The 14,138-nt window shown below is 42.4% G+C and overlaps 1 protein-coding gene across 1 annotated transcript in view; it reads left to right on the top strand.

Moving 5' to 3' along the window:
- Positions 1-55: 55 nt before the first annotated feature.
- The window catches only part of LOC139370885 (potassium voltage-gated channel, Shab-related subfamily, member 1), a 75,978-nt gene continuing 61,895 nt past the window's right edge, over positions 56-14,138 (top strand). Inside the window, exons 1-2 of the mRNA XM_071110746.1 lie at positions 56-369; positions 2,894-3,552. Coding sequence (XP_070966847.1) covers positions 2,977-3,552 — 576 coding nt within the window. The 5' untranslated portion in view covers positions 56-369; positions 2,894-2,976. The remainder of the gene's footprint in view (positions 370-2,893; positions 3,553-14,138) is intronic.

Here is a 14,138-nt window from a genome sequence, read left to right as displayed (position 1 = left end):
CCGCGCTACGGATCAACCTGCGCAGCTACCAGTCGCGCCGCCCTTCTCACAGACAGCGGACGGGGGAAGACCCCGGAGCAGAAAACCGTGTGCATTCACAATATACATAATTGTTGATTATTTCCAGTAAAGTGGGCGGGTAACATAGTAGGCGGACTAAATCAGTGTATAGGATCCCTTATCTAACCATGTCCAAGGCGGAGGAGATCCAACGTGCCACCGAGGCAACACCGCTTGAAACCGAATGGGTCAGAAACCGTTCCCAGGAATAGGCTAATAAACCAATGACGTTTCCTCCTTTTTCCTCTTCGATTGAATGTTTTCATATCTGCCTCTCTCTGCCGTCGGATGAGCCAGCCTGAAGTTAAGGTATGTGGGAGGCTTGTTCCGAATAGTCAAATAACAGGTTATATTTGTTGGTCTCCTTTATAAAGCAAGTATTGCTAGATGGTTAAATTGCTGTTGTTATTTATTTAATATCATAGTTTTTAATACAGTCATATAGGCCTGCTCTACATGAATAGACATTTACACACAGCATGACAAATGAGCAACAATTAAACCTCTTAAATGTGCCAAAAAAATAAATGCAAAACAACATTGACGAATTGTTGTTCATAGCACGGGGGATCGCAGGGGAGTTGGTAGGTTCCTAAATTGACGTTAAAATTCCAGCTTTTTGAAGATGTGCGTTCGGACGTTTTGTAGCCTGTACAACCGTCACATAGCCAGATCGATAGACCGTGGCAGATAAATGGTGTTATTTCTGTTTCTAATAACGGTTGATTAATCCACAATATTGACTTCATTGACAAAAAAAATGGCCACGGAGAAAACGATATCAAGTTATCATTTTATATTTGGCCCACCACAGCAATTTAGCTCAAGGCTATACCGTATACTGTAGAGAGAAAGTAAGTTTTGTAACTTGGTTGACACAACAGTATTTGATTGTCAGGAAAGGAAAATACTAAATGTTTATATAATCAAGACGGATTGCTACTTTGATTTTGAAAGCTTATTTTGAATGCAAATGCGTGCAACTGGTTCATCAATGAGGGTGGGACAGAGCATGCTGCAACATTAATATTCAACTGACACTGTGGAGGATCCTTCACCTGCTACTGTATGGATCGGTGATCGTCCAAAGCGTTCCGTAGGGTACTGTAAGAGAAGGATGGGTGGTGATGGTTTGTTCTGATTTGGGAACTCATCTTGAACGGTGAGAGAAAACGCATTGGTCTGAGTTGTAGAGAGACACCAGGTAAAACACCGGATTTATGAAAGTACTGCATCAGTAGCTTTATGGTTGTGACATAAGCCTTATGCATTCATTTCTTCAGAATGTTTTAAAATGGCCTCCTCAGTCGCAAACGTCTCTAGTTCATTATTTATTCAAGGTAAAATGGGTTTACTTGAGTGCAGCGTTCGGGTGTCATGATGGCTCTATCACTTATGACCTGCTTTGCTAGGTGTTATACAGCAATTTGAACAGCATTAAATATTTCGAAGCATGCTTTCCTGCCCAAAGGAACTCGCCCAAAGGAACTCGCCCGAGTTCAGTTCACAGTCGAGTGAAAAGCGCCCGCTGTCGTTTCAGCACCAGTGCAGAGTGAACAGCGCTCACCTGAGCTGTTGTCGAGTCCCGACCCATTATTCAGAATGGATTCATGGACAGGACAGCACCCTCGATCTCAGAGCAGATTACGCTCTTAGAAAAAAAGGTTACATTTCTTTAAGAGTTAGCTAGCTTGTAAAGTGGTTGATTAAAGTCACTTTTTCCTGTCTAGCTACCCTTACAACAATATAACAACGTAAAATGTGTTGAGCTTAAATTTCACACATGAAATCACATTTTCACATGTATTACATTTAGAGTTCACATGTTAACACCACTTTTTCAGTGTGAATTAAAACATATTTTTTACCTTACATGTAAATTGCAGTTGCACATGTGAAATATTGCTGTTTCACATATAAAAATTCACATGAGAAACTCTCACTTTCACAAGTGTAATTGCAATTTCACATGTGAAAACGAATCATATGTGAAAATACAAATTTAACATCTGGAATCGCAATTTCACATGTGATGGTGAAATAGTGTTCTGCTCACATGTGAAAAGGTGGTGTTAATATGTTGCAGTAGCCTCTTGGTTGAATGGTCAAGATGTCGGCTTCTTCGGTGGGAGAAGTTACAAAAACACACGTGAAATGTATAATATCACATGTGGAATGTTGGGAAACCACATGTGTCTTAGTGCTGAGAAAAATGAACAAATGAAAAATACATTATATATTTTTCACGTGTGATTTATTCACAGGAAAAAGTCATGTGAAACGTCATACATGTGTCCAAAAACCTCATGTCTGACTTGTGAAAATTTCACGTGATTATAGTTTTTTTTATTATCCTCTGACATTTTTCGCTGATTGGTTCACACGAGTCCGACAATCACATGTGACTATTGCACCAAAAAAATGTCACGTGGAATTGTTCACATGATTTGTATGAACCTTGCTGTTTGCCACTCCGAACTCTGCAAAAAATATTGCAAAATACTAATGTAATCTCCCCCCTCTCTCCTTTGCCTTTACTGGGTGTATGTTTAGAACCTTTTTTAGTAAAGGGTTCTTTAATCTTGTCCAAAGAACCAAGAGGTTCTATCTAGAACCCCCCCCCCCCCCCCCCCCAATAAAAAGAGTGTACCATCATCTTTGTATTCACTCCTCTAAGTCGGCGATGAGTCTGTGGCATGGCTTGAGGAATGTACTGAGTAGGTCATTGTGAATGCCTGGGCTACTGGCTCCATTTAAGACTCTTGTCATTAACATTATTCCTATTTTCCTCTCTTTTATCCCTCTCCTTCTCTACTCCCCTCCCCCCTCCCAGATTCACAAGCGTAAATGTAGTCCGTAACTTACCCCCGCCTGGATCTTGCCTGTTGAACTCGGTGAAACTCTTGACAGTTGAAAATGGAGAAATCCTCAATGGGGTTGACTAAGACTGGCTCGCGGTCGACCGCATCTCTCCCCCCGGAACCGGTGGACATCATCCGCAGCAAGTCATGTTACCGCCGAGTACGGCTCAACGTTGGGGGACTTCCACACGAGGTCCTCTGGAGAACGTTGGATAGGTTACCGCGCACCCGGTTAGGGAAACTACGAGACTGCAACACCCACGACTCGCTCATGGAGGTATGTGACGACTACAACTTGGACGAGAACGAGTACTTTTTCGACAGGCACCCGGGGGCGTTCACGTCCATTCTGAACTTCTACCGGACCGGCAAGCTCCACATGATGGAGGAGATGTGCGCCCTGTCGTTCAGTCAGGAGCTGGACTACTGGGGCATAGATGAGATCTACCTGGAGTCCTGCTGCCAGGCCAGGTACCACCAGAAGAAAGAACAGATGAACGAGGAGCTCAAAAGAGAGCAAGACACCTTGAACGACAGAGAGGGAGAAGAGTTCGACAACACATGTTGTGCCGACAAACGAAAGAAACTCTGGGACCTTTTAGAAAAGCCTAGTTCGTCCGTCGCAGCCAAGGTAACCTTTCATTCCAAATGTCATATGTGGACAGAATTCATTTAACTTGTTAATGATGACTTCTTTTCATAATGTATAAATATGCATAGAGAGAGAGAGAGAGAGAGAGAGAGAGAGAGAGAGAGAGAGAGAGAGAGAGAGAGAGAGAGAGAGATTTGATGAATGCAACATGTGCGACTACTAATAGATCAATGATTCGATCAGAATTCAGCATAACAGTCAGCTTCTGTATGATCACGATGGGTTAAGTTATATTAGGACCTTATCAGGCCTGCTGAAATACAACCACTGTTCCTTTGCTGTGTTGTTATCTCAACATAATCCCAACCGTGAGCCCCAGTAGTTATGTGATCAGGTGTGGAATGGATGCGCTCAGCCAGTACTGCTCATTACTTCTTCCTCTAAGGCAATGTCAGGATGGGTCAGCTAGAGCTAGATCACATCCATACCTTTACACTGCTCAGAGAGAGAGATGGAGAGAGAGAGAGAGAGAGAGAGAGAGAGAGAGAGAGAGCACACAATGCTTTGTTGTTCAGCTGTAGCTGTTCTTGCCTCTTCTCGGAAATGGAATTAGACCAGGAGTTGATAACAGCTTCTGAAGCTTTATAGGAAGTAGCTATGGTACTGTATGTGAGAGCTGTCATTACTTAACTAACAGGCTGTGGAGAGATACTACACACACACGCACACGCACACACACACAGACACACACACAGGCTGTGGAGAGATACTGTATATGTGAGAGCTGCCAGTGCTTTACAATCAGGCTGTGGAGTAGATGAGATCAGTACGTCCAGTGTGTCAGCATAATGGCTCCTTCACACAGGCATCAATGAGATGCACAATCAATGTTTATCAGGTTGACTTAAAGTTTTGTTGTAGTGCTACTGTAAGATTGTACAAATTCAGGCTCTCACTGATGGTGGGTTGATATTATACCGTTCTGTCTTAGTTATTCTGATATTGGCAATTGGCCTCTCTTCAATCACGTCTCTTCAATGAATAAGTCAATGTTGAAACTGATCAAATTTCCAACCAAATATCAATTTGAAGTTACTGATATCTTGTAAGTTATTGATACTGGAACTATTGAAGCCTCTACCATAAGACAAATGATTTTTCCTACACCAGTGCTTCCCTCAAGGCAAGGTCACTTTGTAGCCCACTAGTGTGGGCGGACTGTAGCTCGAGCGTCACATTAAATTAAGTTTTTTTTTATCAAAAATGACAGATTTCAGCACGCAATTACACCGACAGTGTGATTTTATGTGAGGTCGGAGCTCCAGTCCGCACACACTAGTCGCCGCTCAACTCCATCGTAAATCGTGGAGTTGAGTTTAGTCGGCTCGGTCACCGTGTAGTTAACAAGCCATTAACGTATGGTAATGTCTTGACGTAATGTCTGGCTGCAGTGCTTCCGGTCAGATAGCTGTTTGGCCACACTGTACATTTCTGTCCCTCCTCCGAGTGGAGTCATTAAAAGTCTTGTCTCTGTGGGCTTGTAATGTGTGTGACAGGAAAAAGAGCAGCCTCCACATAATTGTGGGAGTGTTTATCAATTCCTAATTTAGCTTAGAAGGCCAATGTAAAACCACAAAGCCAAACTACTAAAAGCATTAATAATACAGCTGGTGCGTGTTGAATTGAGTCTTACCAACATCCTAAGCTCCAAGCCTTCCTGCAGGACTTCAGCTGGGTCCCTGTGTACCCACCAGTCTCCTTGGCTAATATTGGGATCATCGAACGAACGAACTAACAAACAAACCCACACACACACAATAACCCATCAACAGATGGTCATTGATCAAATCCATATACATTTATATACTATAGTATTCACTGTCGTGTTTTTGCGGACGTGAGTGTAGTATACTAAAGTATTCCCTGTCGTGTTTTTGTGGACATGACTAGGCCTGTGGCGGTCACAAAATTTTGTCAGCCGGTGATTGTCAGGCAAATAACTGTCGGTCTCACTGTCATTGACCTCTAAATAACATAAACACATTTAGCATCTCCTGGATTCATACAAGCCACTGATGCAGACCTTCAGAACATCTACATTTAAAAAGTCTAATAAATCCATGTAATATAGCCTACACCCTTTCAATAAATCCATTACTTATTTTAGACAGGACTAAAGAAACATGATATGAAGATAACGAAGTCTATTTCAGAAGAACAGAATAGCCTACTCTGAGTTATACTTATTTTAGGTCCTGATCGGGGTATGCCAAATGGCTGTGGGCTACACTAGTTCATTTAGCAGACAAGATTTGCTTCGAATTGTGTGGCATTATTTTAGAGTACAAAGAATACAATTGAACAAAGCTGAATGAAATAGAAAGGATATTTTCTCCAAACGATTTGAGGGAGTGCGCACATGCGGTATTCTTAAGGTATTCTTATATGCTTCATTTAGTGTAACTTCAGTTGTTCTACATACGTTGGGCTATACAGTGGGGCAAAAACGTATTTAGTCAGCCACCAATTGTGCAAGTTCTCCCACTTAAAAATATGAGAGAGGCCTGTAATTTTCATCACAGGTACACTTCAACGATGACAGACAAAATGAGGGAAAAAAATCCAGAAAATCATATTGTAGGATTTTTAATGAATTTATTTGCAAATTATGGTGTGAAATAAGTATTTGGTCAATAACAAAAGTTTATCTCAATACTATCTCAAAACTCCCTCCAAATATGTTCTATGGGGTTGAGATCTGGAGACTGGCTAGGCCACTCCAGGACCTTGAAATGCTTCTTACGAAGCCACTCCTTCGCTGCCCGGGCGGTGTGTTTGGGATCATTGTCATGCTGAAAGACCCAGCCACGTTTCATCTTCAATGCCCTTGCTGATGGAAGGAGGTTTTCACTCAAAATCTCACGATACATGGCCCCATTCATTCTTTCCTTTACACGGATCAGTCGTCCTGGTCCCTTTGCAGAAAAACAGCCCCAAAGCATGATGTTTTCACCCCCATGCTTCACAGTAGGTATGGTGTTCTTTGGATGCCACTCAGCATTCTTTGTTCTCCAAACACGATGAGTTGAGTTTTTACCAAAAAGTTATATTTTGGTTTGATCTGACCATATGACATTCTCCCAATCTTCTTCTGGATCATCCAAATGCTCTCTAGCAAACTTCAGACGGGCCTGGACATGTACTGGCTTAAGCAGGGGGACACGTCTGGAACTGCAGGATTTGCAGGACACCGCCCGGGCAGCGAAGGAGTGGCTTCGTAAGAAGCCTTTCAAGGTCCTGGAGTGGCCTAGCCAGTCTCCAGATCTCAACCCCATAGAACATCTTTGGAGGGAGTTAAGTCCGTGTTGCCCAGCAACAGCCCCAAAACATCACTGCTCTAGAGGAGATCTGCATGGAGGAATGGGCCAAAATACCAGCAACAGTGTGTGAAAACCTTGTGAAGACTTACAGAAAACGTTTGACCACTGTCATTGCCAACAAAGGGTATATAACAAAGTATTGAGATAAACTTTTGTTATTGACCAAATACTTATTTTCCACCATAATTTGCAAATAAATTCATTAAAAATCCTACAATGTGATTTTCTGGATTTTTTTTACAGGCCGCTCTCATCTTTTTAAGTGGGAGAACTTGCGCAATTGGTGGCTGACTAAATACTTTTTTGCCCCACTGTATGTTTTGATACATTGTAAGGCTGCGTGATGCGACTCAAATTATGATTTGAAAAAAGTTGCTTGAAAGGCATGAGCTATTCTTTTTTTTTTTTTTGCGCAGGCTGTACACACTACATCAGTCAGTGATTCAAAATTTGACAAGCACTTGAGAATGCCAAGAATTTCACGGCGGCATCCCCTTTGTGTGGCCGTAATGCACCCTAAAAAAGTCATGCCTTTTGCGGCCAGTGGCCGTTGTGCCCTTCTCCCTGAGTGCTGTGTGCTCCGAATCACCTCTCACCCACATGGCTCTCCATTGCGTGATTGGGTCTTTCTCACAGGCTAAAAGTGAAGACAGACACATCGGTGATGCAACTGCATCCATCTTTATCCAATTCCGAGGTGCATATTGAAGATATTGGAAGAACTGTCCACAATTACTTTTCATCAGCCAACAAGATGAGTAGGCCTGACGAACAGCAAAGGCACTAGGCTATATCAATTTACTATTCCAAAACTTAGTCTGGGACAGTTGTGGGACACGATAGATCTCAAATGAATACAACCACCAGCACCAACTTTTTTTATTTTTTTTTACGCAGTGTGGTTGATGCAGCAGATCAGAACATTTAGCTTAAAATGTTGATGAACTATTAGGCAGTGGTGTAAAGTACTTTTACTTGTAAATCACTATATTCCTAAAGAAAATTATGTACTTTTTACTCCATACAATTTCCCTGACACTCATTACATTTTGAATGCTTAGCAGGGAGGCCCATGGGGCGACGCCTCTCCCTCTGTTATGGCGGACTCATTACTCACATGCTTAGTTTGTAAATTATGTCTGAGTGTTGGAGCGTACCCTTAGCTATCCGTACATTTTTTAAAAACAAAAAAATGAATTTGAAATTATTTATACTTTTACTTTTGATACTTAAGTATATTTAAAACCAAATACTTATAGACTTTTACTACTATTTCTTTTATAAGCGCAGCAATGCGCACATGGTAGTAGGCTATAAGCGTGAATGTTCCATTAGCGGAAAACACCACTATCAAAAGTCACCGCAAATGCAATTATGCATGTAATGCTTTTATTATAAAGGTGCATTTTTATGGTGAAAATTATCTTCCCCAAACTTGAAACTCACTCGCTGCTTATGTATGCCAGTTCGGCTCTACACCACTTGTAAAGCGGATTAACGTTATTTGGCCACTTTAGTTGTGATACAAACCTTATCAAAACGTATAGGCCTATTGGCTAGGCTACATGAGGTGTGCGACTGTGATTAGAAAAAGTTGCAAAAAAGGCATTGTTTTTTATGCTGGGCATCATTTACAAGTGATAATATATAATTCACAAGTGATTCGCTAATATTGTCACCCAGGACTGGAATTGACCTTCCGTACTCCAGATTGGGTGTCGCACTTTTCCCCCATCCCTAGATTTAAGCTAATTGAATTTTTAACTGAAGATCATGATTAGTTCATTATTGGAGTCAGGTGTGTTAGCTGGGGTTGGGGCAAATGTGTGACACCAATCAGGCCCCCGAGGACTGGAATTGCTCAGGCCTGGATTAGAGGGACAATAGAGTGCTGAGTACCAGGCAGGTAGAACGTTTGGTAGGCTACTAATTACCAGCAGTAGCATCAGAGCTTGGAGAAGCCTAATTACCGTAACTAAATAGTCATGTGGAATTTGACTGCCTTCATGACTCGTGGCGGTAATACGGTCACCGCAACATGACTGTAATATACTACAGTATTCCATGTAGTTTTCTTTTGCAGACTTTACTGTAGTATTCACTGTAGTGTTTTTGTGGACATGACTGTAGTGTACTCTAGTATTTACTGAATTGTTTTTGCAGACATGGCTAGTATACTGTATTTATGACTACTGTAGTGTTTAGTATATTGTAGTAATACTCGCTGACTAGGGTTAGTTAAAATGGCACAACTACCAGACTTCGCCGGTTACGGTTTAATGAGGGGAACGCCTCGACCTGAACATAAGACAGGTTGAGTTGGGGTCAACAGTTCTGAGCAATGCAACAGACCAGACAACATCCTAACAAAAATATAACATGTTTATTACAATTGTAACAAGTAAACATTCAACACAGGTTCTAGGCCCATTGAAGGGGGAACCGTACAGAAGCAGATATCAAGAATAAGCAACGTTTATTAGGTTTTGCTTGTTTGATACAGACGACACACATCAACAAGAGTACAGCGACAGGATTTAGATCTGTTACTTCCACCAGATGGCTTTCTGAAATACAACAGTCCTTTCACAGAAAAGCATCTGACCAAGTTCACAAGGTGACCAAAAACTGTGACAAACGATACTGTACTTCTGATGGCGGGAAAGAAAGAACAGTGAACCACTGAATTTACATGAACGGTAGATATTTTCGAAATACAAAATGACTACTTCAAGACAGCCACCTTATTGCAGGGCACTGCCAATAAACTGCCTGAAACACAAACCAGAAAAGCCTCTCCAAACAAACCAATTGAAAACAAAAGGAAATGATTGCAGTGGCTTTACATAATGAACGTCTTGAATGTTGTCACACATGAATAGATTCACTGATGGTCAAACTCAACACATACCATTCAGAACAATCGACCACGCCCCAGACATTTCTTCATGACAGCATGGTCACAAAATGGTAGCTCACAGAAATAAACAAACAGCAATAACGCTATACAGCCGATACACACAAATGGCCTTCCAGGTACAAAGCTCTGACGTTAACGTGACTACGGGCTGCTTTTATACTTTTCCTGCATGTCCTCCCCTAATAAGGGTGCCCTCAATACTGTAGTATCCCTTGGTTGATTGATTTTATTTGACTATTTAAAAACACAATAGAACCACGAATGAGAAAACAGTTTTGAAATTTGTTGAGAATGACACAACAACAACAAAAACTTTACAAATGTATTCCAATCGTGGTCTGTAGTATACTGCAGTATTTACTGTAGTGTTCTTGCAGACTTTACTGTAGTGTTCACAGAGTGTTCTACAGTATACTACAAAATTCTATACTAAGCACTGGAAATCCCTAGCATGAGTTCCCCAAGGACAGCACGTTCAAATCAAAACAGCTTTGACAAAGTTAGCAGCTAGCAGTAAAGCTAGCTAGCAGGCCAATCGATCTATAAATTCTAAAGTAAGCACTACATGACCGAGCGGGATACTATAGTGTGTAGTATAGAATTATACAGTATACTACAAAATTATATAATAATCACTACATAACTAAAGTGTGTAGTATAGTATTCTACATTTTATTACACCATTCTAAAGTAAGTATACATGAGGGATAGTACAGTGTCTAGTGTAGTATTTTAGAGTATACTAAAAAAGTCCATAGTAATCACTACACGATCGAGGGATACTACAGTGTGGAGTATAGGATTCTACAGTATACTACAGTTTTCTACAGAATTCTACTACAGTGTGTGGGTGTGTGCGCATGTGCGTGTGTGTGCGTGTGCGTGTGTGTGTGTGTGTGAGAGAGAGAGAGAGAGAGAGAGAGAGAGAGAGAGAGAGAGAGAGAGAGAGAGAGAGAGAGAGAGAGAGAGAGAGAGAGAGAGAGAGAGAGAGAGAGAGAGAGAATTTATTACTTTTATGATTTTTATTAGGATTGCCATTAGGCGATGCCAATGGGGTCCGACACATAATGAAAAAGACATTACAGATGAAAATACTTAACAATTGACATATATTTAAAACATTAACATGGACATTACAGACTTACATACAACATAAAAAATGTGCATCCAGAATCTTGCATTTCTTGGTTATCCCATGCCAGTGGCTGCTGGCCAAGTACTAAGTTGTGTGATTCAATGTTTTATTGAGTTTTAAACATTAAGGCAGAAGAAGTGCTGTGACCTTCAGTATTCTATGCATACTGTAGACATGGGTCCACAGTCAGTACACAGAAGAGAAAAGTACAACAATGAAGACATGACATCGGTATGTCTGCCATTTCTGTCTGTGGTTTTCTTACCCTGTACCTTCGTCACCCTTTCTCCCTTCTTCTTCCTATCTCTGCCTCAATCCCTCGCCTTATCTCTTGCTCTCTCACTCCCTCATTCCTCTGGCTCCTCCGCTACACCTTCAGCTAAATGTCAGGGAAATGTCACATTATTTTCCATGAGTCTCCAGGCCCAATTAGAAGCTTCCTTCCCTCTTTTACTTGTTCTCTCTCTCTCTCTCTCTCTCTCTTTCTCTCTCTCTCTCTCTCTCTCTCTCTCTCTCTCTCTTTCTCTTCTTTCTACCTACCCAGCCCCCCCTATGTCTTCTATACTACACAATGAGATTGTGTCTGCTCCCAGCCAGACACGCTTTTTTTTGTTTACATTCACTTCTATTTACATAACCTAACTATATGAGGGCAATGTCAATAAACCATATCATTTAGCGGGACAGAGTAGCTAATGCATTCAATGCAATAGAGCAATAATACATGTCATGGTTTGGTTCTTACAGCAGTAACCATTAGAGCCTTAGAGAGGTATGTTACATGCTGTGACTACATGGATCTCTAGAGGAATCGTATGTAGTCTGACTCATACCTGTTATCTGATAATGAAATGTAGTTATCATTGGCTGTGTGTCCTACTGAGATGTGACTCCTTGTTACGTTAAGGTCATACAAAGCCCTGCCTCGCCCTCCTTTCGGCAAATTGGACCACGACTCCATTTTGTTGCTTCCAACCTATAGACAGAAACTTAAACAGGAAACGCCCGTGCTCAGGTCTGTTCAACGCTGGTCTGACCAATCTGATTCCACGCTTCAAGATTGCTTCGATCACGTGGACTGGGACAAGTTCTAGATTGACTCTGACAACAACATTGATGTACACGCTGATTCGGTGAGCGGGTATCTTAGCAAGTGCATTGCAAGTGCATTGGTGTCATCATGTCATACCTGAAAGAGCAAAGCACTGCTTTTAATTGTGGCAAGGAGACCGGAAACATGACCGACTACAAAAAGTGTAGCTTTTCCTCCGCAAGGGAATCAAACAAGCTAAGCGTCAGTATAGAGACAAAGTGGAGTCGCATTTCAACAGCTCAGACATGAGACGTATGTGGCAGGGTTCACAGTCAATCACGGGCTACAAAAAGAAAACCAGCCCCGTCGCGGACACCGACGTCTTGCTCCCAGACAAACTAAACAACTTCTTTGCTCGCTTTGAGGACAATACAGTGCCACTGACACGGCCCGCTACCAAAACCTGCAGGCTCTCCTTCACCGCAACCAACGTGAGTAAAACATTTAAACGTGTTAACCCTCGCAAGGCTGCCGGCCCAGACAGCATCCCTAGCTGCGTCCTAAGAGCATGCACAGACCAGCTGGCTGGTGTGTTTATGGACATATTCAATCAATCCCAGTCTGCTGTTCCCACATGCTTCAAGAAGGCCACCATTGTTCCTGTTCACAAGAAAGCTAAGGTAACTGAGCTAAACGACTATCGCCCTGTAGCACTCACTTCCGTCATCATGAAGTGCTTTGAGAGACTAGTCAAGGATCATATAACCTCCACCCTACCTGACACCCGAGACCCACTCCAATTTGCTTTCCGCCCCAATAGGTCCACAGACGACGCAATCGCAATCACACTGCCCTAACCCATCAGGACAAGAGGAATACCAATGTAAGAATTCTGTTCATCGATTACAGCTCAGCATTTAACACCATAGTACCCTCCAAACTCGTCATTAAGCCCTGGGTCTCGACCCTGCCCTGTGCAACTGGGTCCTGGACTTTCTAACGGGCCGCCCCCAGGTGGTGAGGGTAGGAAACAACATCTCCACCTGCTGATCCTCAACACTGGGGCCCCACAAGGGTGCGTTTTCAGCCCTCTCCTGTACTCCTTGTCCACCCATGACTGCGTGGCCATGCACGCCTCCAACTCAATCATCAAGTTTGCAGACGCCACTACAGTGGTAGGCTTGATTACCAACAACGACGAGACGGCCTACAGGGAGGAGGTGAGGGCCCTCGGAGTGTGCTGGAAAATAACCTCACACTCAACGTCAACAAAACAAAGGAGATGATCGTGGACTTCAGGAAACAGCACCCCCCTATCCACATCAACGGGACAGTAGTGAGGTAGGTGGAAAGTTTTAAGTTCCTTGACGTACACATCACAGACAAACTGAAATGGCCACCCACACAGACAGTATGGGGAAGAAGGTGCAACAGCGCCTCTTCAACCTCAGGAGGCTGAAGAAATTTGGCTTGTCACTGAAAACACTCACAAACTTTTACAGATGCACAATTGAGAGCATCCTGTCAGGCAACTTCACCGCCCACAACCGTAATTCTCTCCAGAGGGTAGTGAGGTCTGCACAACGCATCACTGGGGGCAAATTACCTGGCCTCCAGGACACCTACACCCCCCGATGTCACAGGAAGGCCTTAAAGATCATCAAGGACAACAACCACCCGAGCCGCTGCCTGTTCACCCCGCTATCATCCAGAAGGCGAGGTCTGTACAGTTGCATCAAAGCTGGAATTCTATCTAAGGCCATCAGACTGTTAGACAGCCGTCACTAACATTGAGTGGCTGCTGCCAACATACTGACTCAAATCTCTTGCCACTTTAATAATAAAAAATTGGATGTAATAAATGTATCGCTAGTCACTTTAAACAATGCCACTTTATATAATGTTTACACACCCTATATTACTCATCTCATATGCATATAGTGTACTCCATACCATCTACTGCATCTTGCCTATGCCGCACGGCCATCACTCATTCATATATTTTGATGTACATATTCTTATTCATTCGTTTACATAAGGTAGTTGTTGTGAAATTGTTAGATTACTTGTTAGATATTACTGCACGGTCGGAACTAGAAGCACAATCATTTCGCTACACTCGCATTAACATCTGCTAACCATGTGTATGTGACCAAA

The sequence above is a fragment of the Oncorhynchus clarkii genome, chromosome 17, assembly GCF_045791955.1.
Source record: "Oncorhynchus clarkii lewisi isolate Uvic-CL-2024 chromosome 17, UVic_Ocla_1.0, whole genome shotgun sequence".
NCBI lineage: Eukaryota > Metazoa > Chordata > Actinopteri > Salmoniformes > Salmonidae > Oncorhynchus > Oncorhynchus clarkii.
The sequence above is the reverse complement of the archived record's forward strand: the minus strand, read 5'-3'. Positions and strand labels throughout refer to the sequence as shown.